At 40.6% G+C, this 27,017-nt stretch overlaps 1 protein-coding gene across 1 annotated transcript in view; it reads left to right on the top strand.

The window, feature by feature from the left end:
* Window positions 1-16,999, top strand: part of KCNK5 (potassium two pore domain channel subfamily K member 5) — a 36,808-nt gene extending 19,809 nt beyond the window's left edge. Inside the window, exons 2-5 of the mRNA XM_037405384.1 lie at window positions 7,895-8,006; window positions 9,433-9,599; window positions 10,724-10,892; window positions 11,744-16,999. Of these exons, the coding sequence (XP_037261281.1) occupies window positions 7,895-8,006; window positions 9,433-9,599; window positions 10,724-10,892; window positions 11,744-12,564 (1,269 nt within the window). The 3' untranslated portion in view covers window positions 12,565-16,999. The remainder of the gene's footprint in view (window positions 1-7,894; window positions 8,007-9,432; window positions 9,600-10,723; window positions 10,893-11,743) is intronic.
* Window positions 17,000-27,017: the final 10,018 nt, after the last annotated feature.

Here is a 27,017-nt window from a genome sequence, read left to right as displayed (position 1 = left end):
AAGCTATTTCTGCCTCGGATTTTATGTTAGTTAAAATAGACTATACAAGTTCTAGGATTAGTGAAAGTCTTGGAGAACCTAGCTACTCTTAGTATAAGGCTGGCTGGGAAGAAATGCTGTGCACAGCAGTTGAATTAACTGCAGATTCACTCCTATATGCTCAGTTGATCCAGAATCGGACTCATGTAGTCAACTGACATCCTCTTTAATAAATGCGGACTTTACTAAATCCCACCATCCTTCTCTAATGCAGGTGCTGCTGACTCATATCCTGCACCTCTTGCCCCAACCACCTTCCAACTCAACCCTCTGCATAGGTCAGTAAAGGACAGTAAAACTTTCACAGGTTAGCAAGACACAAGGGTGTTGCCTGTTAGACCGAGACAATGTGGTTCACTTGTCTTATTTTTCTTTCTACAAAAAAGGTCGCAAACCATTCCCCACAGAAGTGAAGTAGGAAATCCAGGACTGAGCTGAAAGACTTCTTTTTACATCTGGCATGGTTCTTGTCCTGACAAACATGAAATTCGTATTGCAAACACAGATAATGCTGGGAGGGAAATGAAAGGTCAGCTATCCTAAGTCCCGCTGGTTAGCGTAGGCCTGCAGAGACTGTCAAGTGGCTAAGGCAGCCTGAAAGGCTTGTTCGTTTGGCCCTGTGCACTGGCCCTGGTCATATGCCAGCATGTTTCAGTCAGCTGGGAACTCTTGAGTCAAGTGAGCAATCAGGATAAGCCTGTCATTACGCTGGAGATGGAGGTGAAAAAAAGGATGGCAGGAACCACAAGCATATGCTTTTCTGGTGACTTCGAGCTGCTCTGGAGAGGTAGTTACTACCATCCTTCCTGAGAATTCTTGCCTTGAGCCAATTGCATACTAAATGTGCCAGGTGCCAAGTGGCTGCCAGAAATATGCATGTCCAAATGGGGTGCCACTGTTTTGTATTCTAGGCTGGTTTTTTTGTATTCTAATAAAAGGATTTCTTTTGGGGCTTTTTTCTCTCCGAGAAGCCATGAGCTTAGATTTCTCTGTGCACAGACATGTGTATAGCAGCCCTCCTAAAGATGACATTAGAATAGCTGCTCTTTCTGCTGCCTGAATGAAATCATTTAACCTTCTGTGTATTCTGTCATCTTTCTGCAGCTCTGCCACATTGTGTCTCTGGTTACCAAAGTGAGCATCGTGGCATAGCAAGATTTTCTTAGCAGTGGTGCAGCTGTCTTTGGAAGCAGAAGAAGGCTGGGAAGAGAGGTGAAACATCTTAGTCTCAGCAATGTATAGGTTAATATGAAGGTTTTGGAGAACTCAAACAGAAAATTTTAATAAATCATTACATGTATACACCTCGTATATCTAGACATGAAAAGTAATTTGGGGGAAAAAAGTTTCTTACTCATTGGTAAAACCATCAGTTGCACAGTTGGCTTCTCTTTCGCTTTCCTTACCCAAACCACAAGCTGCCAAGATACGCTAGTGACGAAAATATTTTCTTTGAAGGGCAGTATCCTCCATTCAGTCAGGACACATCAGGGCTGTGGGTGGAAGGCAGTTGGCTTTGAATCTCTCTCTCTTTTTCTTTCTTTCTTTTCTCTTTCTCCAACTACAATAACGTAAAGCAATAGATTATGGCATTTATTAGTATATTCAATATATATTTATTGCTTAACAACGAAACACACAAACATATTCAATAGATGAGCTGTGACAGCTGTCATCCAAGATTAATGTATTCCTAGTTTGACTGAATCTACTACTTTTGATATAGCTATAAAGTACTTACATATTCAGACTGTGCCTGTGAAATAGCTTCTGCTGCTTTTAATGTGCAAGCAGATGTAAAAGTGCAATATGCCAACCAACAGGGCAGGAGATTTCTGGCCGTGGCCACTGTGTTGCGGGTCTGCATGATGAGTCTGAGGAAGTTGTTCTGTCAGTCTAGCTGTGACCACCCACAGACCTTTTTTCTTTCAAAAGAGATACTGAGCGGGTTTCTTTTCTCTTTATTTACATGTAATCCTGAGACAATAGTACCTAGGTTAGCAGAACTTTGGAATGTATAACTGATCTGGGAGTCTTAAAACCCGATTCAGTTTCTTTTTATTGGAAAGATAAGCACTAACAATTAATTATGTTTTGATTACATTTGAAAATCTGATCATTATGAACAACTGACTGCTCCTGTAACTTCATAGCTGAAGCCAGAAAAACCTAGGTAACTGCAGAAACCAGGAGGGACAGGTAGAGGGGTGTGCAATTTGCATGGCATGGATTTTATTTAATTATTTTTAAAGTAACTTAGGAGTTACTTTAAGCCTTTTCTTGAAATTAAAAGCCATGGAAAGAGTCCATACAGCTTCTTTTACCACTTCACCTATTTATTTTGCTCTGCTGCTGGAATTTGATTAAAATTAAAATCTGCTTAAAGATGAACAGCAGTATAGAGTTCCATCTGATATTATAAATTTAAACCTTATTACTCTGGCCAATTTTATTATGATGGCTAAATTGTCAGTATTGTATGTACCCGTGATTAGATAACTACTGCACAGTTTTCTGGTTTCTCCAAATTGTATAAAAGATTTGGATGTGTAAAGAGATTGCTGTTGAAGTTTTATTCTTTGTAGGAAGGTCCCTACAGTACTTGGTACGTTTGTAATTCTCAGTAGTTTTCTGTGCATTAAACCTTTACATCCTTCGTAAAAGACCTTGAGAAAGAAGCAAAAAATACCTCATGTTCCTTCAGTGTCAGAAGTGGGGACAAAGCCTAGGAGTCCTGAATGGACTGCTTATGGATGCAACAGCCAGCTGTGATTGTCCTGTATGTACACGGTAATACTCTCGAGAGTAGAATGAAAGCCACTGGTTCTGATTTCAGGCTTAGTAGTTCAATTACATCTCCTTTCTTATGGAGAAACACTTAACATTTGCAAAAGTGAATTGTTCATACCACTGGAAGAAGCTTAAAACTACCATTAGACTTGTCAGATCTCCAGGGAATGGTTTGAATAACAAGGGAGGCTTCAGCCTCTTCAAAGGAGACCTGGCACTGATCAATATCTGGCTGTTCTTGTATGCAATTGGGTGCCTGCAGGGCAGGATTTGTTGCTGTAGTTTATATAGCCTGTTTATTGTCTTGTGTCTTTCTTCTAGCCTGTCTCTCTATCTGGCCATTTGTACCCCAGAAATCCTTTTTTTTCCCTATTGCTCATTGTTATCAGACCCAATTAATCCTTGTTAAAGTGTCTAGGATTTCATGCCAAATAGGAAATTATTCCTACTTGATATGCAAAACCTGTATCACAACTTTCCTGCAGTCCTTAACTCTTGGAATAAAATCACTAACCACATGTGGATCCATGTACCTGTATGTGCTAGGGGCCACGCAGCTGGAAAGCAGCTTTGTAGAAAAGGACCTGGAGTCCTGGTGGACATCAACTTGAACATGAGCCAACAATTGTGCCCTTGCAGCAAAGGTGGCTAAACGTATCCTGGGCTGCTTTAGGCAAAGCATTGCCAGCAGGTCAAGGGAGGTGGTCTTTCCCCTCTACTTTGTACTGGTGGGGCCACACCTGGAGTGCTGTGTCGGATTCTGGGCTCCCCGATATAAGAGAGATATGGGATGTGCTGGAGAGAGTCCAGCAGAGTCATCAAGGTGATCAAGGGACTGAAGAGTGCTCCAGAGGAAAGGCTGAGGGAGCAGAGACTGTTCAGCCTGGAGAATAAAAGGCTCGGGGGGATCTCATCAGTGTATATAAATACCTAAAAGGAGTGTGTAAAATAATATTTTTTCTTAGGAAGAAAACAAAGCCTTGTGCACTTGTTCATGCCAGAGGCAGAAGGTGATAATTCTGTCCCATTTTTCCTTCTTCTGAAAGCCAAGAAGCTAAAATAAAATGGCATATTCCACATACCTAGTTATGACAAAGCTCACTTGGAGGCAATCTCTATTGTGCTTGTTCTCCTAGTTTTGTATCCTTGTATTACTTCTACTGGTACTAAATGTCATTTTGTTGTGAACCATTTTACCTTGCAGTGGTGTTGGTCAAACTTCACCTTCCCTCCTGCTAATACAAAGAAAGACAAGGACAGCCAAGATGGGTCTGCTGACTATTGCAAGCTTTTAAATCACCATAGAGACGTGCCCTAGCAAAGCTTGACAGGCCAGTAGGGAAAAAAAATAATGTTAATAAATACACGTAGCTTCCCAGTTTGGGAAAACCTTGCTGCTGTTCTTGGCTTGCCCCCAGCAGGAAATGGAGAAGTAGAATAGAGGTGGGAATGTGTCCATAATACCTATATGGGTCAAGGTTCTCCTTGCTGTTTTCAGCTGTGTTTTGAGAACTTTTCAGCCCTAGTGTTACTCATGCAGAGGGGATGCAAGTGGGATATGCCCAAAGCATCAGAGAGAAACTCATCTCCTTTGCACAAGATAGAGGAGGTTTAACAAAAATCTGGTAAATCTTGAGAGAACCTGGTCATCAGAGGGTTAATAAAAATGTCACCAAGCCCAGGAAACACAAGGGTGTATTGGAGTAGTGGGGGGTGGGTCTGTTGGTGGGGAAGCACCTGCAAATGGAACAAATTGTCTGCTTGATAATGTCATCAGAAGATGTAACTAGTTTTATGTGTGTCTTAAATCTCCCTCTGCAATTGCAAGTTTCTTTACGTTAAGCAATAGCTTCAGGGACTCCAGATCTTCTTTCCCTTTTCTCTTTGCCAAAGTGCAGAGTTGGAGTGATGGGGAGTGAGGGAGAACAAGGGGTTGGATTCCTCTGAGGCAAAAGTCGTTTAACTGCCTTCATCGGTAGAAACTCATGAGATGGGGTCTAAGGTGATGTGTAAATCCAGATGAGTTAACTATTGTCAGCTTTTGAATTTGGGCATACTTGAAAAAGTGTTTTCTAAATGACGTCTTTCAAGATATTAAGAACTCTTGCACCATCTACCTTCGTCCTCTCCTTCCTTGACCCCTATTTTCCCATCCAAAGACTTTTTAGAGCAAATTTTCTGTGATTTAAGAAATACAGCACAGGCAACTTGGGACATTCTGTATGCTAGCATATGAAAATAAAAGCATCTCTGACATCACCTAACAGATTTACCAAGAAAAAATAAAGAAAAAGAAGGAAAAAACCAAAACCATATTTGCTGTTCAGTTGTATAGTGTCCACTCACATTGTTTGTTGAAGCCAAAATATTTAATTATTTCAGTATGGGCAAAAGTTATGCTGCTTGGAAAGCAGCTACATATTTCCCACTGCACCAAAGCTATCTAAGCATGTTTTGTGATCATCTTCGTTCCTGCAGCTGGGATGCATATAGCGCATTCAGGCTTATTGCAGGCATAAAGTAACTTAAAAGACTAGACTGTAAATTGTAGATAGTTGTGTGTTAATAGCAGATAGCTGTGTGCAAATAGGGACAGGACAAGGGTGGCAGCTTTGGCTGGAGAGTGTGATTCCCTGTGTAAGGTGTTCGTGTACAATGCAGAGCTGGCCATGTCCCCCAAACTGTTAGTTGCCTGGGTGTGAAGGGCAGCTGTGTACTACTCAGCTCAGCGGCTTCTTCCCCTTGGGTCTGGGCCCCCTTCACACCTCCAGACCTCAAATGCAGGCAGATCTTAGCAGAACTGTGAACCTGAGCTTGTTAGCTCAGGCTGAAGGTGGAGTAACGAGATGAGATAATGGCCCAGTGACAATGGAAACAGATACTTCAGCGCCTCTCACGAGATCAGTTGCTCTGTGAGGAAATAACAATAAAAAAAGAATATCCAAGTGCGCTTATAGCATAGAAAATGGCTGTAGAACTGGTGTTTGATATGACATTTTGTGCAGTGTTGCTGAGCAGTGGAGGAAGTCCAGCATCTTCTTGGGGACAATAGATCACAGAACGTACCTATCGGGTACTTTGGATGTGCTTTGGAACTTTTAGTAAGTTCATCTGCAGACCATAGCAGAAATGAACCAAGTTACTTTGATTGGTCCCTACTCAGATGAGCTCTTGTGATCCATTGTAGCTGCCTCAAAGGTATTTTTTTGTTTGGTTGGTCAGGTTTTGCGGGTTTTTTTTGGAAGAGGATGGCATTACATGTTTACTTGCCCGCTCTCGACCTGCCTGTTTTAGGGGCTACTCCTCATTTCAATGCTACTTTCTTATGACAAATGACTGCCTTAGTGAGAACTCTCTGCTTTTCTACCCAGAGCCTGTAGGCTATGGAAAGACACTGCATGCAGTTTTGCACACATATTGCATCTACCAGGGGAAAAATCTAGTTCTGTACCTTCATTCACTTTCAATGCTTCTCCTTTTATCTACTATAATAGCTTGTGTGTTGAAAGTGCTTTTTTAATTAAATTGTTTGCATCTCGTATATGCACAATACATTCACTTTGAGGGCATTTTTATTACAGTAGGAGGGTGGTGATATGTAATAAGTTTCAAGAATAATTAAAACCTGTGTTAACTTGTGTATGTTTTCAGTAGCGATTGAACTTTGTGTTGAGTCTCTGCTGGGTCCAAGATCAGACCTTAATCGAGTAGGAAGGAAGGAAGGGGTGATGAGGGAAGGAAGAGCTGGTTGTTGGTACTTCTATAAGTTCTTACCAGTTTAAGATAAACCTCACCTGTCATGTTTATGTAAAAAAAATATTTTATATATATATATATATACACACACTGCCTCCAAGTTTAGGTATTTAGCTCAAGATAGTTTTGGGCTCAACACTTACTGAGAGAGAAACACAGCAAGTGCTATAATGTTATGCATCAACTTCACCTCTCCTGTATATGGATGTAGCCTCAGAGTTTTGTTCAGACAACCTTCGTTTACACTGAAGGAAAAAAAAGCAGAGTAACCTGACAAGGCTTTAACTGCATCATGATGTGACAGAGCAAAGATTTAAATAACTAGGGATTTCTAGGAGATAATATGATAAATCTTTTTTCTTTTTTACTTTGGATAGGTAGAAATACATGTCAGAATTGGCAATATGCACGATTTTGATTTGAAACTTTGACTTTCTGCACTGAATAGTTATTAGGATTTTTTTTTATTGATGCATTTTCTGCAGTCTAGTTTTGGAAGGGCAGGGGAGGCTGGGTCTTTCAAGTCGCTTTCTGCAGAAGGTGAAGATGGTTAAGAATTCTTGAGTACCTGAGCAGATGTTAAGAAATTGACTTGTGATTCTGTGGAAATGCCAGTAACTACATGCGCTTCCCTGAAATACTGTAAACAAGTGCTTTGCATTCATCATGGCATACTAGATTCAAAGATGGAATAAGAAAGGGGCCTGATCCAAGGACAATTATTGGAGTCCTGTGGCATGAAATACTTCAGAAAAGTGTTAATTTGTCTGTCTTTGCTGAAAAGTACAGTTTTACATTGGCTTGTAGATGGTTTGGCTTTGCCAGGGGCAGCAATTAACATTAATCACAGTAGCTTTGCCAAGGATTCTGTGACATCCTCATACCCAAGTCAATGGGCCATGTAACTGTTTTGAAATGGATAGTAGTGCTGAAGATGTCCCTTCTAAACCAAATTCAAGAACTGCACTGGACGTTAAATGCTAGTTCAGTCTGGAGGAGTGTGTTTAGTCTCTGGAAGAGATCCATTTTGGTTAAACTGGTAAATAAGTAAAAGCTTATCTAATTAACCCCCTTCCCTATTTAAATGTCAGAGCACCTGCACTACTTTTTCTTAGGTGAAGCAAGTATTTAATATTTCATAAAATAGTTAGTAACTATAGTTAGTAACTATACTAGGCTAGCCTTCACAAAAAACTTGAGTTGTCATTTTGAAAGTATGAACAAAGGGGCAGAACCTGACAGGGACAGACCCATTTCTTTTTCAGGCTGCCAGGTTTTCCAAGAATGACTGAAAACTGTTTTCTTACAGGTTGTGTCAAATGCTGCTGGACAGGGGGTTGCCATCACTGGGAACAATACTTTCAACAACTGGAATTGGCCTAATGCTGTGATCTTTGCTGCTACTGTGATCACTACAATTGGTAAGTGTATATTATGTCAACTTCCTTAACTGTAGTTCTGTGTATGCTCCAGTATGTTTGTACTCTTCCATTTATGTGTCAAGCTGGCCACTGAATGAAGGCCCCATGGCTGGAGTTGCCTAGTGTATGTGTTCAGCTGCAGGTTCATTGAGGAAAAAACTCAGCTTTTTGGGACTCTCTCCATGGGTATACAGAAGAGAAATGTGTGTCTTTCCAATATGTAATGGATTCAAAGTGCTTGCGGGGATGACTGTTGCCATTCCAGTTCCATTAATTCGTGCACTTAAATTTCCAAATCATAAAAATCCTGAAACAAAAGTGTTACAAAGCATTCTATTAAACTAGTATTTAAAGCATGTGCGTATGAGGGTTTTGTATAGCTGTCCTGTTACTCATGTGCATCCTCTTAAGCTATTGAATTATCAGTGTTTCTGGCTTGCAGAACAATCTTATCTCTTAAAGAAGGCAAAGTAGAACAACTGCTGTCTTCTAAATCTCACTCCTGATTTGTGCTTGTGAAACCCTTTGCACTGAAAGACTACTTCTTCCTTTGATATATAAATTTCCAGAGCTCAACAACATCTGCCTTCTGCTTTTACAGAAAAATCTTTGCTACATGGTATTGCTACACCCTTGCTACAACTACAGTGCCAAAAAACAGGAATGCAAAATAACCAGAGAAGGCTGGACATGTACAGAAATGAAAGTCTTGCTGTGAAACCAAATGCAGTACTGTGTTTTTCTTTATTGTTTGAAACTCGCAATACCCAGCTTATAATATAACTCACAACACAAAATGTTGAAGTTGGGAATACACCGAAATAAGAAAGCTGTGGCAGAATATAGGATGCTGATTTTGGAGCCTGAGCTTGTAATGCCCTGTTGGGTTCTGTGACCAGCAAAGAACTAAATTCAGTTTAAATACCTTGCTATGTCACAAGTCACCTTGCACTTAACTCACAAACCTCTTACTCTGGAAAGGTACCAGGTCCCAAGTTAAATGTGTGTAGTGAATCTTTCATGTGGAAGCTAGCTTCAGGATGAATTTTGAGCTTTTTTTCTATAAAGTGGAATCAGTCACATTGTTAACAGTTGCTGCTTAAGCCTGGGGAATCATCAGAAGTTTTGAGATGGGCTTTATTTCATATTTATCTCATCACGTCAAGAAAAAGATGCACAAAATCTAGGCAGCCCTTAAAATGTAGTAATCCTCTCACTTGCATTAATGGAATACGTGTTTGCTATAGTAGAACTGGAATCATCCAGATTCAGAAGATCAGCAGCTGGGGTAGGCTAAAGTCCTTAGAGATGGTGAAGCAAGAAGCATGTGATACAGGAGAAGCCCACACAACATTCTGTGCATAGGTAGAATTGCCTTGAATTCTCTGCAGCAAGAGCCAACTGTGCGCATACTTATCTCTTTTAGGTTACGGAAATGTTTCTCCAAAGACACCCTCTGGGCGTCTCTTCTGCATATTTTATGGGCTCTTTGGAGTTCCTCTCTGCTTGACATGGATCAGTGCTCTGGGGAAGTTCTTTGGAGGACGTGCCAAGAGGCTGGGCCAGTTTCTGACGAAAAGAGGAGTAAGCCTGGTAAGGCCCTTGCTTGTTTACCCTTGTGCTGTGTATTTTTGATGCATGAATTAAGCGTCCCTGCTAATCTTGTAGTAAATGAAAATTTGTGCAAATATGATTTCACAAATGGCATTGCATAGAAATAACTGTAAAGGGGGATTCAGCCTGATAAGTTTGTTTTGCAAGAAGTTTTAGCAAAATGAGATCTTGTAGAAACTTTTGATTGTAAATATAGATCTTGCAGCTTCTAAGGAGACATGTATCTCCTTACATTAGAAACCTGTAGGACAAATGTAGGTGAGGCTGCATTTCACAGACATTCTGTGCAAGCTCCCCTGGCACAGGAATAAGCTGTCCTGCTTTGTTCCAACCTGCTTCTACGCTAGCATGAGTACTTCCTGCTGTGCAGTGAACCAACTGGAAAGTAATGTTTTGTTCTGAGTTACTGACTTGTGGTGGTTTTGTTTGTGGCTTTTTGTTGGGTTTTTGGTGGTGGTCAGTTGTCCCCCCCTTGAATGAGTTCTGTCTCAGTTCTAACTCTGCACAGAGATGGGAGGCAATGCAGGGCCATAGTGCCTGGAGCTGGAGGACAGTGGGACTGGTTTAGGTCCTGGGGTCAGAAACAGAGCAAGAACTTTCTTGGTTCAACACCTGAGAAGAAAGTACAGAAAATGATGGTGAAATGCGTGTGTGTGTGCAACTTCGGGCAGAGGTTGCGTGAGTAGCAAAAGGTTGGAAACATAAATAGGAAAGAAGCATCTTAAACACTTCTGATCCTCTCCACTCCAATAAAAGGAAAATCAGAGGTGCTGACTGCTTTTTAGACTAGAGTGCTATGTCTGCATCCTATTGATATCATTATTTATAAAGTATCAGGAACTCCTTAAACTTTTTAAGAATGTGAAAGAAAACTATGAGGAAATAATCTTGTTTGAGCAAGTAGATGTAAAAATAGTGAGTTTTGCATAAAGAAAAAGGTGTGTGTTTATTTAAGTCAGTGACTTTTAGTTATGGTTGGTAAACTGTTAGCACAAAACGATGAAATGTCTGATACTGTCAGATGGTGCTTCGTGTCATGGGTGGGAAAAGAAAATTTGGAGATCTTTTCCTGACTTTTTTTTTTTTCCTTTTTTCCTTTACAGAGGAAAGCACAAATAACATGCACAGCTATTTTCATTGTTTGGGGTGTCTTGGTCCATCTGGTTATTCCTCCCTTTGTTTTTATGGTGACTGAAGGATGGGATTACATTGAAGGCCTCTATTTCTCGTTCATCACTATCACTACCATAGGATTTGGAGATTTTGTTGCTGGTCAGTAATTGTGTTTTATATATTATTTCACTACACGCATAGTGTGGCAATTCTGTTTCCAAACTGTAATTTGAAAAGGTGCTCTCTTAGTTTTTCCAAGACATTTTGCTGAATAGAAGATTCAGTTAAAGCTTGGTACTGATCCAATGGACCAGATCTGGCTCTTCACTCTTGGTTTGGATATTTAGACCTTCATTGCGCTAACTCTGGAGCCAAGTTCTGGAGTTCATAACCCTTTCAGATGTCCCAGGTCCTTATTTCAGGCAAGGAGCTATCCTATCCGCCATGATAGTCTGCACCTTTGAATGGGATCCAGTATACTAAGCAGGATGCACAAGTTCTGGGCAGTGCTCTCTGTGCAGCTGTCTAGAGCTGGTCAACAGGAAATGCTGAGTGTACAGGTGTCTCCCTCCTAAATCTCGTGTTTATATAAAATCCTCTTCCTTGTTCAGGGCTTTGGAGATGGTCCTTGAAAGGGGAATTCTGAATCCTTTTCTCAAGGAAGGTACCATACCTTCCTTGAGGTACTATATCCATATCTCAGTGTCAGGGAGAAGCTTTATAATTTTCTAACAGGAAAAAAGTTCACTTCTACAGCTAACAAGGAGAGTATAAATATGCTGCCATTTTATGTTGTAGTCCAGTGGTCGCAATACATGCAGCCAAGAAGTAGAAGACCTGGGATGAACTTTGTCTTTCAGATGGGTTTCAGATCTCCCCTTCCCACCTCTCAGTGTTCAAACAGCTAGGCTGTTAGTGTGGAAGGGGAGTAGTTCTCAGGTTCATAACTTCAAAAGTTTATCAGCTGTGAGTCCTCTTTCAGTAACATTCTTGGTTTTATTTCTTTCTAGGTGTAAATCCAGATGCAAACTATCATGCCCTTTACAGATACTTTGTGGAGTTATGGATCTATCTGGGACTAGCTTGGCTTTCACTCTTTGTTAACTGGAAGGTCAGTATGTTTGTGGAAGTCCACAAAGCAATCAAGAAACGGAGGAAAAAAAGAAAAGAGTCATTTGACAACCATCCTCGGTCTAAAAAACCCCTTCAAATGGGTACCTCAAAGGATGTCAACATTTTCAGTTTCCTTTCAAAGAAGGAAGAGACCTACAATGATCTTATTAAGCAAATTGGGAAGAAGGCCCTGAAGACAAACAATGACAAAATGATTAAAGTAGAAAATGCCAAACAAAATATGCAGAATCCTAGTATAGATGCCCAGGTGACTTACACAAAGACAGAGTCATTTGACTATGATGAGGCTTCCCTGGACATTCAAAATGGTCATGTACTGAGACCTCTGCATGATAAACACATTGGAGACAGCCCTCTAGAAGGAACCATGTTCGTAAACCAGCTGGACAGGATTAGTGAAGAAGAAGGCGAAGTATGGGATTCCAGAGACTATCGACCCTTAATATTTGAGAATGCCAATATAACATTTGTAAATGAAGATGATGATGAAGAGGAAGATATCTCAGATGATGAGGAAACATCAAAATCCTCCATGGATGATAATCTTGCAGAGGAATCTGAAACTGCAAAAAAACTGGTAAAGTTCCCATCCTCTGATGAATCTACCTTTACCAATAACGAGCTAGAACTTTCTGTGCCTTACGAACAACTGATGAATGAGTATAATACAGTAAGCAATGTGAAAGCAGCAACGTGAACATGTTTGACAATGGTTTTCTGAAATTGTCAGTGCATATTGAACAAGTTAATAGAGCAAGGAGAAAAGCATGTTTTTGCAGGTTCTCCTGTCTCTTTGAAAATGAAAGCAAGTCCCAAACTAATAAATTCCAGTGTCTTTTCCCCATCCTAAGTTGGTTTCTGAGCCCATCAGCTTTGCTTATCTGAAAAACTTGTAAAATAACAATTGAATCTGGAGTTCTGCTCCTTCTTTGGATTTCATGGTTCTTGAACGAAGTAGAAAAGAAAAGACTAGTTAATACACTGGACCTGCTCTGCGTTTATGCATTTCATTGAGGAATTAGTTTGGGAGTGTAACTATACTGTTGCAAAGAGACTGTTTTGGGCATCAAATGTGTTCGGTTACTCCATTAGCCTTTCACCTCTGAAAACCTGGATTTGAATCCTGCTTTGATCAGAAATGAAAGCAAGGGGTTTGCTTTTTTTTTTTTTTTTTTCAAGTTGCCCATTGTTAAGTTGTTACCACAAAAAAAAAAAAACAATGGTGCAACCACTAGTTGTGCTTAATGAGAAGCTTTAGATGGAATACCAGGACCCACAGGTCTGAGCTGAGGTGCGCTGGCAGACTGAGGAGGAAGCTTCTGAAACATCTGTCTAGAATATGTCAGTGCTTGTCGAATTATAGTGAATTGTAATTTCATAAATAAAATATTAAAATTAAGAATTCCAAAGGAATGGCTTGAGAAGGAGCCCTCTAACAAGGACGAATCATCTGGGATGAAGCTCACCAGTTGGACTGCTTAACTGCACGTCAGCCCCAGAACTGTTAAAAGAGTAAAATGACTGGAAGACCTATTGATCAAAGGATGTATGAGCACAAGCAGGATGCAATGAACTTTTTAATGTTGAAAGTGTCCTTCCACTGTCCATTTCCTAGAGGAAATACTTGAATGAACCTTATACAGTATCTATGTACAGGTGAAGTTTTATTGACACTGTTCTTCTGAGGAAAAAATCACCTTGGGAGGCACAGATATTCTCCAAATGCCCTAATGCCTGTCAGAAGGGACCTGTAGCACTGCTGCTGATCTGCGCAGTGTGTTAGTCAGTATTGTTGTTTGATGTTCCCCTCTGCCTTGGTACTTCAGACTAGACTTGAACGAGAGATGATTTTTGAAACAGTTGATTACACTTTGCTTATTCGTTTTGTTTTGAAGTTTGACCTATGTGCATACGATGGTTATTCTATCCCACTTTAAAGAAGGTTGAGCAATGTCAAATCTTGGGCAAACTGAGATGTGATCAAGTGACTTAAAGCCATAAGGCACATTTTAAAGAGGGAACTTTGGCTCTAAGCTCCTGAAAGTACTATCTTTTGGCTTGGAGATGGGCTTCTCATTGAGAAGGAAGTATGTCTTTTCACAACATTTATGCCCAAATTATTTTGGCTACAAAGAAAATCATACCATGGTTTTATTTTTCTTGCTTTTTCAATGTCTGTGCATTAACCCTGACAACTCTTTCAAATGAGGCTCTTGATTACGTGTTGGCAAAAGGTACTGACTTCAGTTGTATCCAATTTGCTTGGAACAGAAAATAGCCAAGACCTTTGAACCTTAACATGTCAAGTTCTGTTGTTCTGTTTAGTTTTACAGTATTTAAGTCATTCCAGTATGTCCAAATGTTCCAAAGTTCAGTGAACATTTAAAAGTTGTCTTGTTTTCATTTTTGGTGTAATGCTGGCAGACTTACTAGCTCTTTAAGAGGAGCTTATGGAATCTTGCAATGCTAATCTTGAATTACTAGCTATTTCTAATAACTGCAGATATTGGCTGCAGCTTCAGCTGCTGGCCTCTTCCACAGAAGAAGGAGGACATATGGGAAACTGGCACTCTGGTTGGATAGCGTCTTGATGGGAAGTTTTGAAGTCATCTACTGTGAAACAAGTGACTGACTTTACTGGTCTTTTTTTTTTTTTTTTGTCTTTTCAGAATTTTCCACTTATATGACATTTTTTCAAATAGAAAGGGAACACAAGGTTAGGGCCAATTGTTTACTAGCAAAAATGCGGAATTGGCATCATGGGATTTGGTGGTTAATCTATATTTTATGATACTATCACTGAAGAGATTCTAATTTGAAATCAAATTTTATTATATTACAGCTATTTGGGGAAGGGGTGGCTGGATGAATTCGACTTATATCTGACAAGAAAGAGGGAGAGGCCATATCGAGATGTTGTAATAGACACCTCCACCCGAATCGTTTTAAAATTACTCCAAGCCCTTTCAGTATTTCTATGTATCTGAAGGGTTGTGGTTGACAGATATACTTTGTAACTGTAAGAAATGATAGGTAAGACTACATGCATGATACACAAGATGCCTGTGTAGCAAGTCTAGCCTTCTGTTTTTCTTTGTTTTGTCTAAAAAAGTGCACATTAACTTAAAATGAGAAAGCACTCCATATAACTTTTGTTGTCCTCCAACTTGTCTTCCATTATTGATGCAAACATCAAAGTTTCAGTGACGGTTAGGTGCAGGACAGTGAGGAGAGAAAAGGCTTGCTGAAAGTGCATGAAATGGGAAAGCATAGTCCAGTCTTCATTTTAAAGAAAAAAAAATTTCTCTAATACAGAAATAATACAACCCAGACACTTGGCTGGGCTGCTTTGATTGGGAGGGGATGTTGCACACTGGAACCCAGACTCTCCGTTCTCCATAGTGAAGTACACTTGTATGCCAGAGCTGAGAATGGATGGGATCTGTTTCATATTATCAAGTTAGATGTGGCTCTCTGGCCTTTCCCAGTGTAGAGTCAGTGTAGACTATAAGTCTGCATAATAAGTATCATGGGATTTAAAGTAATAGTTTAAATTTATTAAAACAAAGTACAATATTCCCGCTTTTTTGGGAAACATGATCGCACCTCACAAAACTGTTCTCAAGACATCCCACCATGTGCCTTAACATAATTCTAACACTGGGAAAAAATTCCTTTTTACACAGGGGCCAACACAATTGGTCTCCTTAAGCCCTACTTGTTTTCAGTGTTTTGGAGGGGGGTTAGTTAGCGCATAGCTTTCATACTGGCTCTCTCCAAAAAGCTGAACCATTTCCCAGGGTTTTTGAAATTATGGTGCCATCTTGGAACTGCTGAAGTGCTAAGCAAGACAGCTTTTTGCCTGTCTGTCTTCCATGTCTTGAGAAAAGCATCTGCCTGAGGGATCTAAATTAATGTCTTTCTGCCTTCAGATTTACATATAGTAAGTTAGAGGGGTGTTCAGGCTGAATTTTGGCCTGTTCAGCCCCAAAAGTGCCTCTGAGTGAATCCCCAGTGCTACCTGGTAAAGTCTTGTAGTTATTTCAATTATCTGGTCAACCTGGAAACATTTTCTTTGGATGCCATGTAAGATTTCATTTAGCTAATCAATTGTGTTAATAGCTTCCTTAATTATATGGAATTGGTTTTATAGGTGAGACAGATCTCTTCCTGGAAACAGAGGAAAGGGTATTTTTAAAAAAGGAGAAGAAGGAAAAAAATTTGAAAGCACGTATAAGGAAGGGATGGAATAGAAGTGGAAACTTCTTTTTAGCTATTGCATACAAGTAGATTGTATTTCCAGTCACATCATGTGAAGCATGGGTCCACTTTCACAATATGAACTTAATAATTTTGCCAAGATGAGCCAGTACTTTTGGAAAAAAAAAAAAATTAAGAATCCTGAAATGTGACAACAGAAGTCTGTTCCTACAAAAGCCCTTTTAAGTGCTATAGACTATGTGACCCCATCCTTGACATCGTTGTGACACTTCTTGGTTTTGTCTTGTGCTATTAAATCCTGGTTTTACCAGAAGGGCATCATTTTCAGATACATATCTCACAGCAGGCAAACACATGTGATACACTGGTACGAAATCACTGAGGAAATACAGAAAGTCGTGTGTTACTTTTTTCTGAACTAATGATTTGTGAATCTGTTGCTGGCAATGGACATCACAAAACGTGTAGAAATAAAACCAGGCTGATAACAGATCCATGGTGACACAGTTGTATATGTTGAGAATTTTTTTTTTTCTCCAGTTGATCTGGGAGAGTATGTGTAGAGACAGACAAGCGTCACTGATGAAGAGAGCAAAAAGCAATATACAAGTCTGTTGACCTAAACAAAACGAAACAAAAAACCAAACCAAGGACTCTTGTTGTAGACTTGTAATTTTTGTGCCTCGTGGGATTCATTCCATTTGTGATGGATTTTCCTTTTAAAAAATTAGCTTGTCTTTCATATGACTTTTGATGTTTGTACAGTTTTGACTCTTATCACTCCATAATATGCCTGTCTGTCTGTTCTTTGTTGCTGATCGTCACTGGAATCACACTGTATGTAAATATTTGCTAAGTCTTTGTAAAATGTAATTTATTTTAATATTTTGCAATAAAAAATTTACAATTTATCCTCTCTGTCATGATGTGAATAGCAATCAAGGAATTAGATATCTTTTTACAACTACCTACACTTGTAATGCACCTCACAGATGACAGATGAGACTGGTCCTGGTCCATGGAGCTCAAACCTAAGGAGCTGATAAAGCAAGTTTTATGCAAGCAGATGCCTGAATTTGTATGGGTTTGATGACTTCAGTTCAAGGGCACCTAGTCTTCAATTAGATAACAGCATAGCAAAGTGTTATTCGGTGAGGGTTTTGGACAGCTGTTGAAAGAGAAACTGAAGTTTATTCTAGGGTTTGTGTTTTTTCAGGGAGCTGTTTTTCAAGACGATGCACTGAGACAGGAGGTGTTAGAATTGATCAGTACTCCAGGAAAATAAAATGGGCATCTGACTGCTATCTGAATCTTATGCCAGAGCTATTAAAATATCTGAGTAGCTGTTTATGAATTTTCACAAGATTTCTAGCAGTAGTGCTCACCATTTTGCAACCTAGAAGCATTTGCAGTCCTTCAACTCCAGTAATTTCCTTAAAACACCTTGGAAAATGGATAATACCTACCTTAATGGGTAGCAAAACGTGACTTGGTGATACCGGTGACAGAGATGGAGCCATCTGCACAAGCGGAGACAGCCTCAGCCTGAGGGCAAGTAGACTGAACCTTGGCTTTTAGGCAACTGAGTGGAATTGCTGAGGCATGAGCTAGGAAAGTAGGGAGATGCGTAGGCACAGGAGGGCAGGGTGGATTCTATCATGATTTCAGTAATGTAGAGATTGGCTACCCTTATCTTTTAGCCCCACAACAGATGAGTAGTAGAGGAGGAAGAGGTGCCTGACAGGTGACTGATGCCAAAAACAGCCAAAGAGGGAGGTGGGGTCCCCTCATGGAGCTGAGGGCAGGACATAACATCGAGTCTGGTATGTACCTGATAACATTTCTATCAGCTCCCAGCAGGTTGGAGCCCACAGACTATTGTTCACCTTCTGCCCTCAGTATTTTAGTAGAGTGTTTGTAATTTATAGGGGGTAGGGTAGCAAGAAGTAGGAAAACAGGATAAACCTGTATCTGTTAAGTGGCTGTTCTTAAGGTCCATGCCTGGCTGCGGGTTCCTCTGAACACAATAGCTTAATAGATAAAATCGCAGACCAGGTGACACAAGTGAAAAGATTTCAGGTTGGGTTTTTTTTTTTTTTAATCATAGGTCTTTACAATGCATGGTGCAACATGATACCCACAGTTCATGGAAATGAAGAAAAACTGTTAATTCTGGGAGATGAAGACAGTGACATAGCAGGTAGAGTTGCGGTTCAGGACTGTTTTACACAGGAAAATGCTATTTCACTCAGGGCAATTTTCTATAGCTGGTCTTAAGTCCTGAAGCACCCAAAAAATACCTCTTTCAACTCTTCTGCAAGGACCTGCGGGGAGGTGGGGGAGGTCTGCTGCCCTGTAGTTCAAGCGGGAAGAGTTTTTAAATTCATGACATCTACCTTGTGCCTTTCAGCAAAGGTTGGGTGGGTTTTGTTGGGTTTTTTAAAAACTTTTTTTCTTTTTTTTTTTGAAGGCTCAACCTCCCTGTGGTAAGATAACGAATACTGTAATATCTAGGAATAAAAGGTTGGGCTGAGCACAGCACCCGTTCAATTTTGGCTGCTTCTTGTTCCAGAAAGCTCTCAGAGAGCCCCCCTGACCTGCACACAGACTGGGCTTCCTCCAGGGACTGCCTGGCTTCCCAGTACATGACTGCAGGCTGTGGCTTTATGTCGGCTCCGCACCTTAGCCCTGCCAGGGGCCCAGGGCCGTGCATCTCACAGAGAGCAAACCCGTGACAGTGCCTTTCCCTGGCAGACCCGTAGCTCTCCATGAAAAACGAGTTCATCACCTACAGGACTCGCACAGCCTGGGTACTTGAAGAGCTTGCTAAAGGATTGCTTTTCACTTGCATGTTGGCAGATACCTTCTGGATTGCAGCTAATGTGACTCCTGCTGATGTGGCATGTGGGCAAGTTCTGGGGGAAAAGCGGTGCACTCCCGACCTTCACTTACTGCCTTGATTTCCATTCCAGCTCCCAAGAAAACCAGACTCATAAGAGGTAGTGGTTTGGGTTTTTTTGGGGGGGTGATGTTTTGTGGAAAAACAGATAGGTGTCCAAGCAGGTGTTTTGTGTCTTGGGATGAAAACAAATTCAAGCAGTGGTTATCTTGGACTACACAGACACCCTAGCACGGGGAGTAGCACTACAACTGATAGCACAGAGACTCAAAACAAAACACCCACAAAGATTCAGCTTGCTGATCAAGGAAATTTGCTATTTCACATCGTAAAGGCTTATCTGGAAAGGGACATTGAGGTGGACTGGGATGCTGGAGGCTTTATCCTGCACAGAGGCTCCCTGAAAGCCAGGTAGCACACTTTATTTAGGAGGGCTTCCTCTGATGGCCAAGTTTCCAAGTACAGCCTGTAGGAGAACTCCTTCTGGTTAATACAGATAGATTTTATATTTTTGTATATATAAGCCCAATGTATTTTATATGTATAACAAATATTATATATATATTGACATGAGAAATATTCTGATGGAAATATTTTAATAAGTGCTTTGAATTTCACAAGTTGAACTGAAACAACTGTGAATTAAGAGTTCGTTTTCTATTTTTAGAATATTTTTTTCTTGGGGTACCAGAAGTTTTCTCCCTTTTGTTGCTCCTTGCTGCCCATAGGAAAGAGTAGAATGGAGATGGTGACAATCTCTGCTCATATTTTATATGGTTGTGTTGTTTTCTGCATGGAGGAAGTTATGGAAAATGCCCCCTGCCCGACTTTTCTCCTTGCTAGGGTGGGGCTGTGACTGACAGAGAAAGCAGAACAAAAAACCTGAAAGTATGAGTTCTGAGATTGGGGTGAGGAGGTTAAAACACAAAATACCTAAAGTAAAAGTTAACATTTTTCCCCATCGACATTCTTTGAGATTTCCCATGCTAACCTTTAATAAAATTCTTTTGGATCCTTTCCTAAATATGCCAAACAAAAGTACTTGTGTTTTCAAATTAGATCTATGTATTATTTATTCAGGAAAAAAGCAAGCACTTTGACATGCTTCTAATCTTATTTGAATATAAAAGCAGAGTGTGGCACCATGATATGCTTTTTAATTGTACGGAGAATGAATACACTCTGTATGAATGACCGTAGTCCCACACTGAGTGCAAAAATCCTGTTCAAGGGCTGTCAACAGCTTTGCCCTGTTCTGTGGACTTACAGTTTTGGGCACTCGATCACATTTTTGTTTATCTAGTTAAGTTTCTGGGTGTATAAGGAAGTATCTTAATCCCTAATGCCGGTAAGATCAGAGACAAAAAACTGTGCTCACTTGTGGGTTGGGCCCTACCCCTACTAATCAAAATAAACTGAGTGCAGAGGAGCACTCGTTCCTACATACTCCTAGTTGCTGGGCAGAACTGAAAAATATGTGCATGCGAATGCAAAATAAATCCATGTTCATGTTGAAATAGATGTCACAAGCTTCTGAAGCTAGAGGATAAGCGTTTATTCATAAAGCTGTGTTGTCTTTCTCTGGCAACCTTCATATCTGCTGTTTGTCGGTTGTACATTGGCAGTTAGCACAAAGTAAAGGAACAAATCAAGACCTGAGACACAGAAAATATCAAAAGACATTGTCTATTCCTCTTAGCCTGGGAGTTTTGCCAACTCCATCTCTGGCACGGCTGGAAAGGAAGGAAAAATAGTAAGCTAATTGGTCTGCTTTTTAATTGCTGATTAGAATGGGAAATGAATACAAGAGCAGGGGTAAGCAACATGCCTTGGACATCTGAGGGGGACACTGCCTTCTTTGGCTGCTTTTGTGTCTGTCAGTTTTTAATAAATGATACGAAACCGGTGGCTTAAAGTGAAAAAGGCTTGCCAGAGAAAGGCTTTCTTTCATTTAAGGAAGAAGGTCCAGGTTTAAAGATTTTTCTTCTGTGCTGCATTTCTTCAGACAGTGAAGCTCTTAAAATTAATCTAAATTATCATACTAATCTCTGAGACATACAATAGGCATGAGATGAAGGCAAGAAGGTAAAGCAAATACCTATTTTTAAACTTCAGCCTCCAAGTTCTCTATCCTTTAGAGCTGCTTAAACTGAGGAGAGCACCTGACATTTAGTCCCCACTCTGGTAACACCAACATGTCAAAGAAAAAAGTTAAAGGGATGTGGTGTTGAATTGAGAACAATTTTTTTAGGGTAAGAGACACAATTTGTATCAAGTACAGGAAGAAATCAGAGGCCTAGAGCTATAGTAGCTGAGGAATCTGTTATTTGTGGGGAGATTTGCTCTAAAACACTAGGAAATAAGTTTTCTGGCAAATAATTTCAAGTGGTTTTCTGAAGATGTTGTCTGGTCAAGTGATATTGACTTCTCCAAGGCAGTTTAATTCTGTGATGTTTATCAGGAGCTGAAGAGTATAATCTTATGGGGGCATAATAGCTGAAAGCTGCAAAATCTGCAGGAAAGAACTGCCAGCCTGTTAAAATGTGTAGGCTTGAGACAGGCTTTTTCTTTCAGAGAGTGCAATAAAAGTAGAAAATAAGGTGGAAATGGATTGAAGCTCTAACTGGCTTTTATTTAAAAGTTTCTGACCCTATATGTTATTGTGCCTTCAAATGGTATGTGGTTTTGGAAATGCTTGGGATAAACTTAGCTTCCTCTGGCACAGAGAGGGAGGAAAAGGCTTTGGGGTTATCACAGTTTATTTACTGTAAAATGACCACTCTTTAAAACAACAACAGCAAGATTCAGGATGGGGAGAGCAGAGACTGGTTTCAAACAATATTCTACTCAGGTCTACGCAGTAACGACCCAACTCATTTTTCACAGAAGGGTAACACTTCCACCCCTTTTGTCTGTCTCTTCTGGCTCCCACCGCTTTCCTGGCTTATATGTCTTAATTTTCCCTTTCCTCTACTGTGTGACATCTGTCCCATTACAGTTCCTGTGGCCCTTAGGAACCTCGTGGTTGCCTTCAGGCAGGACACAACAGCCACTTGGCATTTCAGGCTGACAGCCAGAAGATAGATTTGGCTTCTCCCACTCAAAGAGTGACAGCCTGAACTGCTTCAGCTAAGGGAGACTTAAAGGAGGCTGCTTCAGCTAAAGGAGGTTCAACAACCAAGGCACCCAGCTGAGTGGGCATGGCTTCCTTCAGTGAAAAGTTCAAGGTTTTGCACATTCTCAGCCATGCTATCTATATCTGCTGTCGATTTAGATTTGCAGGGGTGTGGTTTGGTAAAGGCAAGGGTAGAGCTTCACTATGTGGCCATGAAGTGGACTAGGCAAGTCCATCTAAATACTCGCAGAGACATGTTAGTGAGGCTGGGGTTCAAAACAGTTTTTGAAAGAGGCTGTGGCTATTTGTGAGCTGTAGTTACACCCCTTTCATTTCCATATTCCTCCTTCCCTTCTTCCCACTCCATTAACCTTACCACCACTCCTACACTCCCCAATCCCACTTTATGACCACAGTTCTCCCTACTGCTTGACCCCCTCCCTGAACTGGGAGGATAAAGCTTAGCTCTTTTTAGTCTGGAGCTCTCCAGAAGGCTTCCAAAGCCTTAGAAACACTTCAGCTTGCTGCTGTGTGTTCAGACTGCTTGACATGACTCCATTTATCATGTGGATGTGACCTAAAACTATGTTCCACTTGCACCAAGTAAGCAGCAAAGTTATCACCTGTTTAAATAAGGCTTTGGCTCCTAATCAACAATTCAACAGAAGAAAAGGAATTGAATAGAACAAAATATGTTTGATTATTTACTAAAGGCATAATGGCCTGGAGACTAAAAACAAAGAGTGGGACTGAGAGCCAGATGGCAACCAATGTAACCTAGACAGCCTACATGACGAGTCTTTAGGGTACAGAAAACTCCCACGGCACAATTTTTTTAAGCACTAGAGAAATCCATATGTGCTACTTTTCCAGTTACAGTTATTCCAAATAAATGCCAAAACTGTGACTTTAAAAATATCATAGATTGATGTCGGGAACCATTTGAGTATTGCATAACACTTGAATGTAAGCGGCCCCGGAGCACCAGTGAGAGGGCAGGAGCAGGAATGGGGTCTCACACCACAGCCACGCAGAAGCCCTCTTTGAGAGATTTGCCATCTGTGTTATCAAAAAGTCTACAGAAAGCTAGTCATGCATGACAGCACAAGTTCATAGCATGGATATAGCTGTTACCATGTGACATAGTTGAATTCTAGTGTATTACGGTGCCAGGGACCATAAAGGGAACATCTTAGACAGGGACAATCAGCTGATTACAGACACAGAAGAACAGATGATGAACAGGAGGTGCCAGTGGTCCCGGCAGAATTGCTGGTGGCATTCATATAGATTGCATACCTCCTGGCTGGCTAGTCAAGAACTGAGGTAGAGGAGTTGTCTTCAAGTACCAGGGATAGCTAGCACCATCAAAATAATTGTATTTGTACACAAAAATGTAACCCTGGGAGTGAGAAACATGGCTAATGGGGACAGTCATCACCTAAAGCTCTGGGAAAGGAGGAGGACAATGCAGTGACCCTCACTCCAGAGCATCTGCATACAGTAGGTACCCTACATGAGGGGGAATAAGAAGCCTTGTTCACTATGGATGAAGAAGATTCTTCTACTTAGCCATGTCCTGCTAAACAGATCTTGTCTTTGGCTTATGTTTAGGCCTGGCTGGTATTTGAAGTGGGAAGGGTAAGAACATGAGTTTGGGCAAATGCAACACTTTCAGGACGCTTTCACCTGTTGGAGCTGAAGGCCCCTCTCTTCAAGTACCCCTGTGGCACGTTCCCTTAACAGAAGTCCACCAAAGGGGAAGGTAGAGCATGAGCTGCCATATGCCATCTGCTGGGAAAGGTGTTGGGGGAAGAAAAAATTAGCATCTACTCCCAAGGAGCAACAGTAGAGAGAGGTCTTTCCTCTCTTCCACTGAATCAGCACAGTGATCTTCAAGGGTTAAAAGGAGCTAAGCCTACATCTTCATTCAGAAGGTCTCCATTATATGAAATGTAAACAAAACCTCATGTGCATATGCTTCACAAGAAGCATACAATCTTCTCCTGTGGAGAAGACTCTTCAGGAGGGCAGCTGACAATTGTGCAGGAGATAACCTTGTTGCCTGTTGCTCCAAACTATGAGGCGTGTCAAGTCTTGTTGCTGCTTCTTCATTCACCCATCTTCTCACAGGGGAGGCAGTGGTACTGTTTCCCTCAGGATCAGGCCAGAGCCTGGGTAGGTCCTCTTCACAGAAGCCCTACACAAACTTAGTTCTTCCGCAGCTGTTCAATGCTATTTATAGCCTTGGAAGGCCAAAGAGTGTGAGCAGACCTCTTTCCTCCCTAACTTACAACTCTCTGCAGTAAGCAAACCTGTACAACTGTGTGCTGACAATGAGTAGCCAGCTAGTCGTAGCTTTGGCGGGATGTACTGACAGTGTTTGCACCATCTCTCTTGGCAGAATTATTATTTCACATAGGCTGATTTTTCTTATGTGTAATAAGCAACTCTGCAGTTTAATTTCATGATTGTTTTCTGCTCTTATTAGCAAGCAGAAATAATTAGTTCCTGTTCTCATCTGAATTTTAATTTTTGGCTGCCCTGGGTGCAGAGGCCTCTGGGCAGCAAATAGGAAGAAACTAAAAACAGAATTCATGAGAAAAAAAGCATCATGTATCACTATTGAGCCCATATCAGGAAATTCTTAAAATCCCATCCTTCCACCTCAAGAAAATAATCCCAAGCACTTTAAAGTTAATTAAATCAAATAAATGATCTGGAATAGCATCAGAATTACTATGGCATAAAAGGATCTGGGAGGTATAAAAGCTCCCCAGCCAAGCAAGTGTGTTGGCTTCCAAAAGGATGAGTGTTATCCTGGGTTGTATGAGCAAGAGTATTGTGTGAGAGATGGGAGGTACTATTCCACTCTCTAGGACAGTGGGGCTAGTATCAGCTCTAATACGGGTTCAGATCATCAGATTTTAAGGAAGCTGTAGATAAGATGAGAGTATTCTGTATCACAGCAACAAGAAAATGTTTTAAGAAAGCATGGTGTCTGAGAAAACCGTTAGGAAAGGCTGAAAAAAATGGGCTTACTCAGACTGGAAAAGAAAATAAAATGGCTAGTACACAGAAGTTTTCTGATAGGTAAAAGACAGCTGAAGAGTGTTAAGCGGGGTCTAAACTGCTTCTTGTAGACCTTGGAGAAAATAAAAAAAGAAATGTGTTCACATTGCAATAAACAAGTGCCTGATGCTGCAAAATGCTTTCCAACTGCAAGAGCAATAATGTCTCCTAGATGGACATAGACTTCAAACTGCTGGAGGATTTGAGAACAATTTAGGCAAAGAGCTGTCAGGGATCATCTTGCTACATTTACAGATCCCCCAGTACAGATCCCCCAGTACAGACGAGTGGATTCAGTAATCTTTTGAGGTCCCTTTCAGCTTTACACTTCTGTGGTTGGTGTCCATTTCTGAGGTCTGGTATATGTTTATCACTCCCTAACATTATTCCTATATTGTATAATTAGGGTTACTCTGTTAGATGTCTGTTAGAAATCAGATGCAGTATTTCATATATATCTTAGAACTAAAATATTGTTGTCCACTTACCAAGATTGATTGGCTGCCCTAACATGGTTCAAATGTACTAACATTAAAAAGAATGAAACCATGTAAATAATAAAAAGACAAGGAGACTTCATATCATTTCTGTTTCCTGAGCTTCCTTAGTTATTGAGGCCACTGGAAAGTGATGTTGAACGGGACCTTCATTGTCTGGCATCCCTTTCCAATGCTAAGTGTTTGGATATATTGGCGTTAAGGCAAAGTTTGCTGTGCCTAGGCAGCCAGTGTATTCCATCTGTTTTTCTTCTTGAAAGGAAACAAGGACTTTTTTCTTTTCAAGCAGCTTCTCCTTGAACAGTGTGTCCTCCTTGCCTAGCTTTTCCTCCCACTCTTTATTCACCTTCCATTGCTTTTCAACCACATGTATGGATTGTTGTGACTTGGATGAAGTGGTTGTACAGTACATTAGTTATCATGCATGTAAAGTTACAAAAGTCATCTCTTGATTATAGTCCTGTAGATTCTGGATTTGGTGGCCTTTCACTGCTGTGTAGCAAGTCCCTGCTCATCTACCCCACTGTTAATGGAAGGGATGGAAAAAGAGGCAAGGCATTTGGTGAAAGGCTTTGCCTTCCCAGAGTAGCAGATGCTTTGCACAGCCACAGCTAAAAAGCAACTGGTATCTCAGAGGAATGTCATTCCCTTCGTGGGTGAGAGAACTGGCAAAACCTCTAACTGTTAGGAAGTTTTATGAAAACGGCTCTCTCAGGAAAAGAACAAGAAGCTTATTTACAATTCACTTCCAATTTTATCCCTGACTTTTTTTTTTTTTTTTGTGTGTGAAAGGTTTAACATCAGCTCCTGAGACAGACTCCTACAATTTTACAAAATGTTAAGCTATTTCTGTTTCTGAAGCAAAGGAATAAACAATCTTCTAGGATTTGCTTGTATAGAAGAGAAGCATATTATAACGAAATCATATATCAGCTGTACTTATATTTGAAATTGCAGTGAAAATTGAAAAAATTGCTTTACTTAGGTATGTTAGAGACCATATGAAATACTTACTGATGTAGATCATGTTTTATTCAGATCAGGGAAAGGATTTAAATAAGATCTGCATTTCTGAGTCCTAATTTCTGGGGTTATTTGGACTACAAGGCCTTTAAAGATTGTTTATATTACAGCTAATTACATTTCCCCAGACTAGAGCCAAAAAACTTATTTACTTTTGTATTTAAGCTTTCCTGGTAAAGAAATAGGAAATATTCCACTGCCACGGGGTTCCACGTGATTCCGATGGAAGACCCTTCCCCGTATCTCCGTGGCGTTATGCCAGGCATGGAGGAAAGACAGGGAAAGCTGATGAAGTGAGGGCTGGACCAGTGCAGCAGAGCGGC

The sequence above is a fragment of the Falco rusticolus genome, chromosome 12 (genome assembly GCF_015220075.1).
Source record: "Falco rusticolus isolate bFalRus1 chromosome 12, bFalRus1.pri, whole genome shotgun sequence".
Lineage (NCBI taxonomy): Eukaryota > Metazoa > Chordata > Aves > Falconiformes > Falconidae > Falco > Falco rusticolus.
This window is presented reverse-complemented; position numbering and strand designations above follow the sequence as displayed.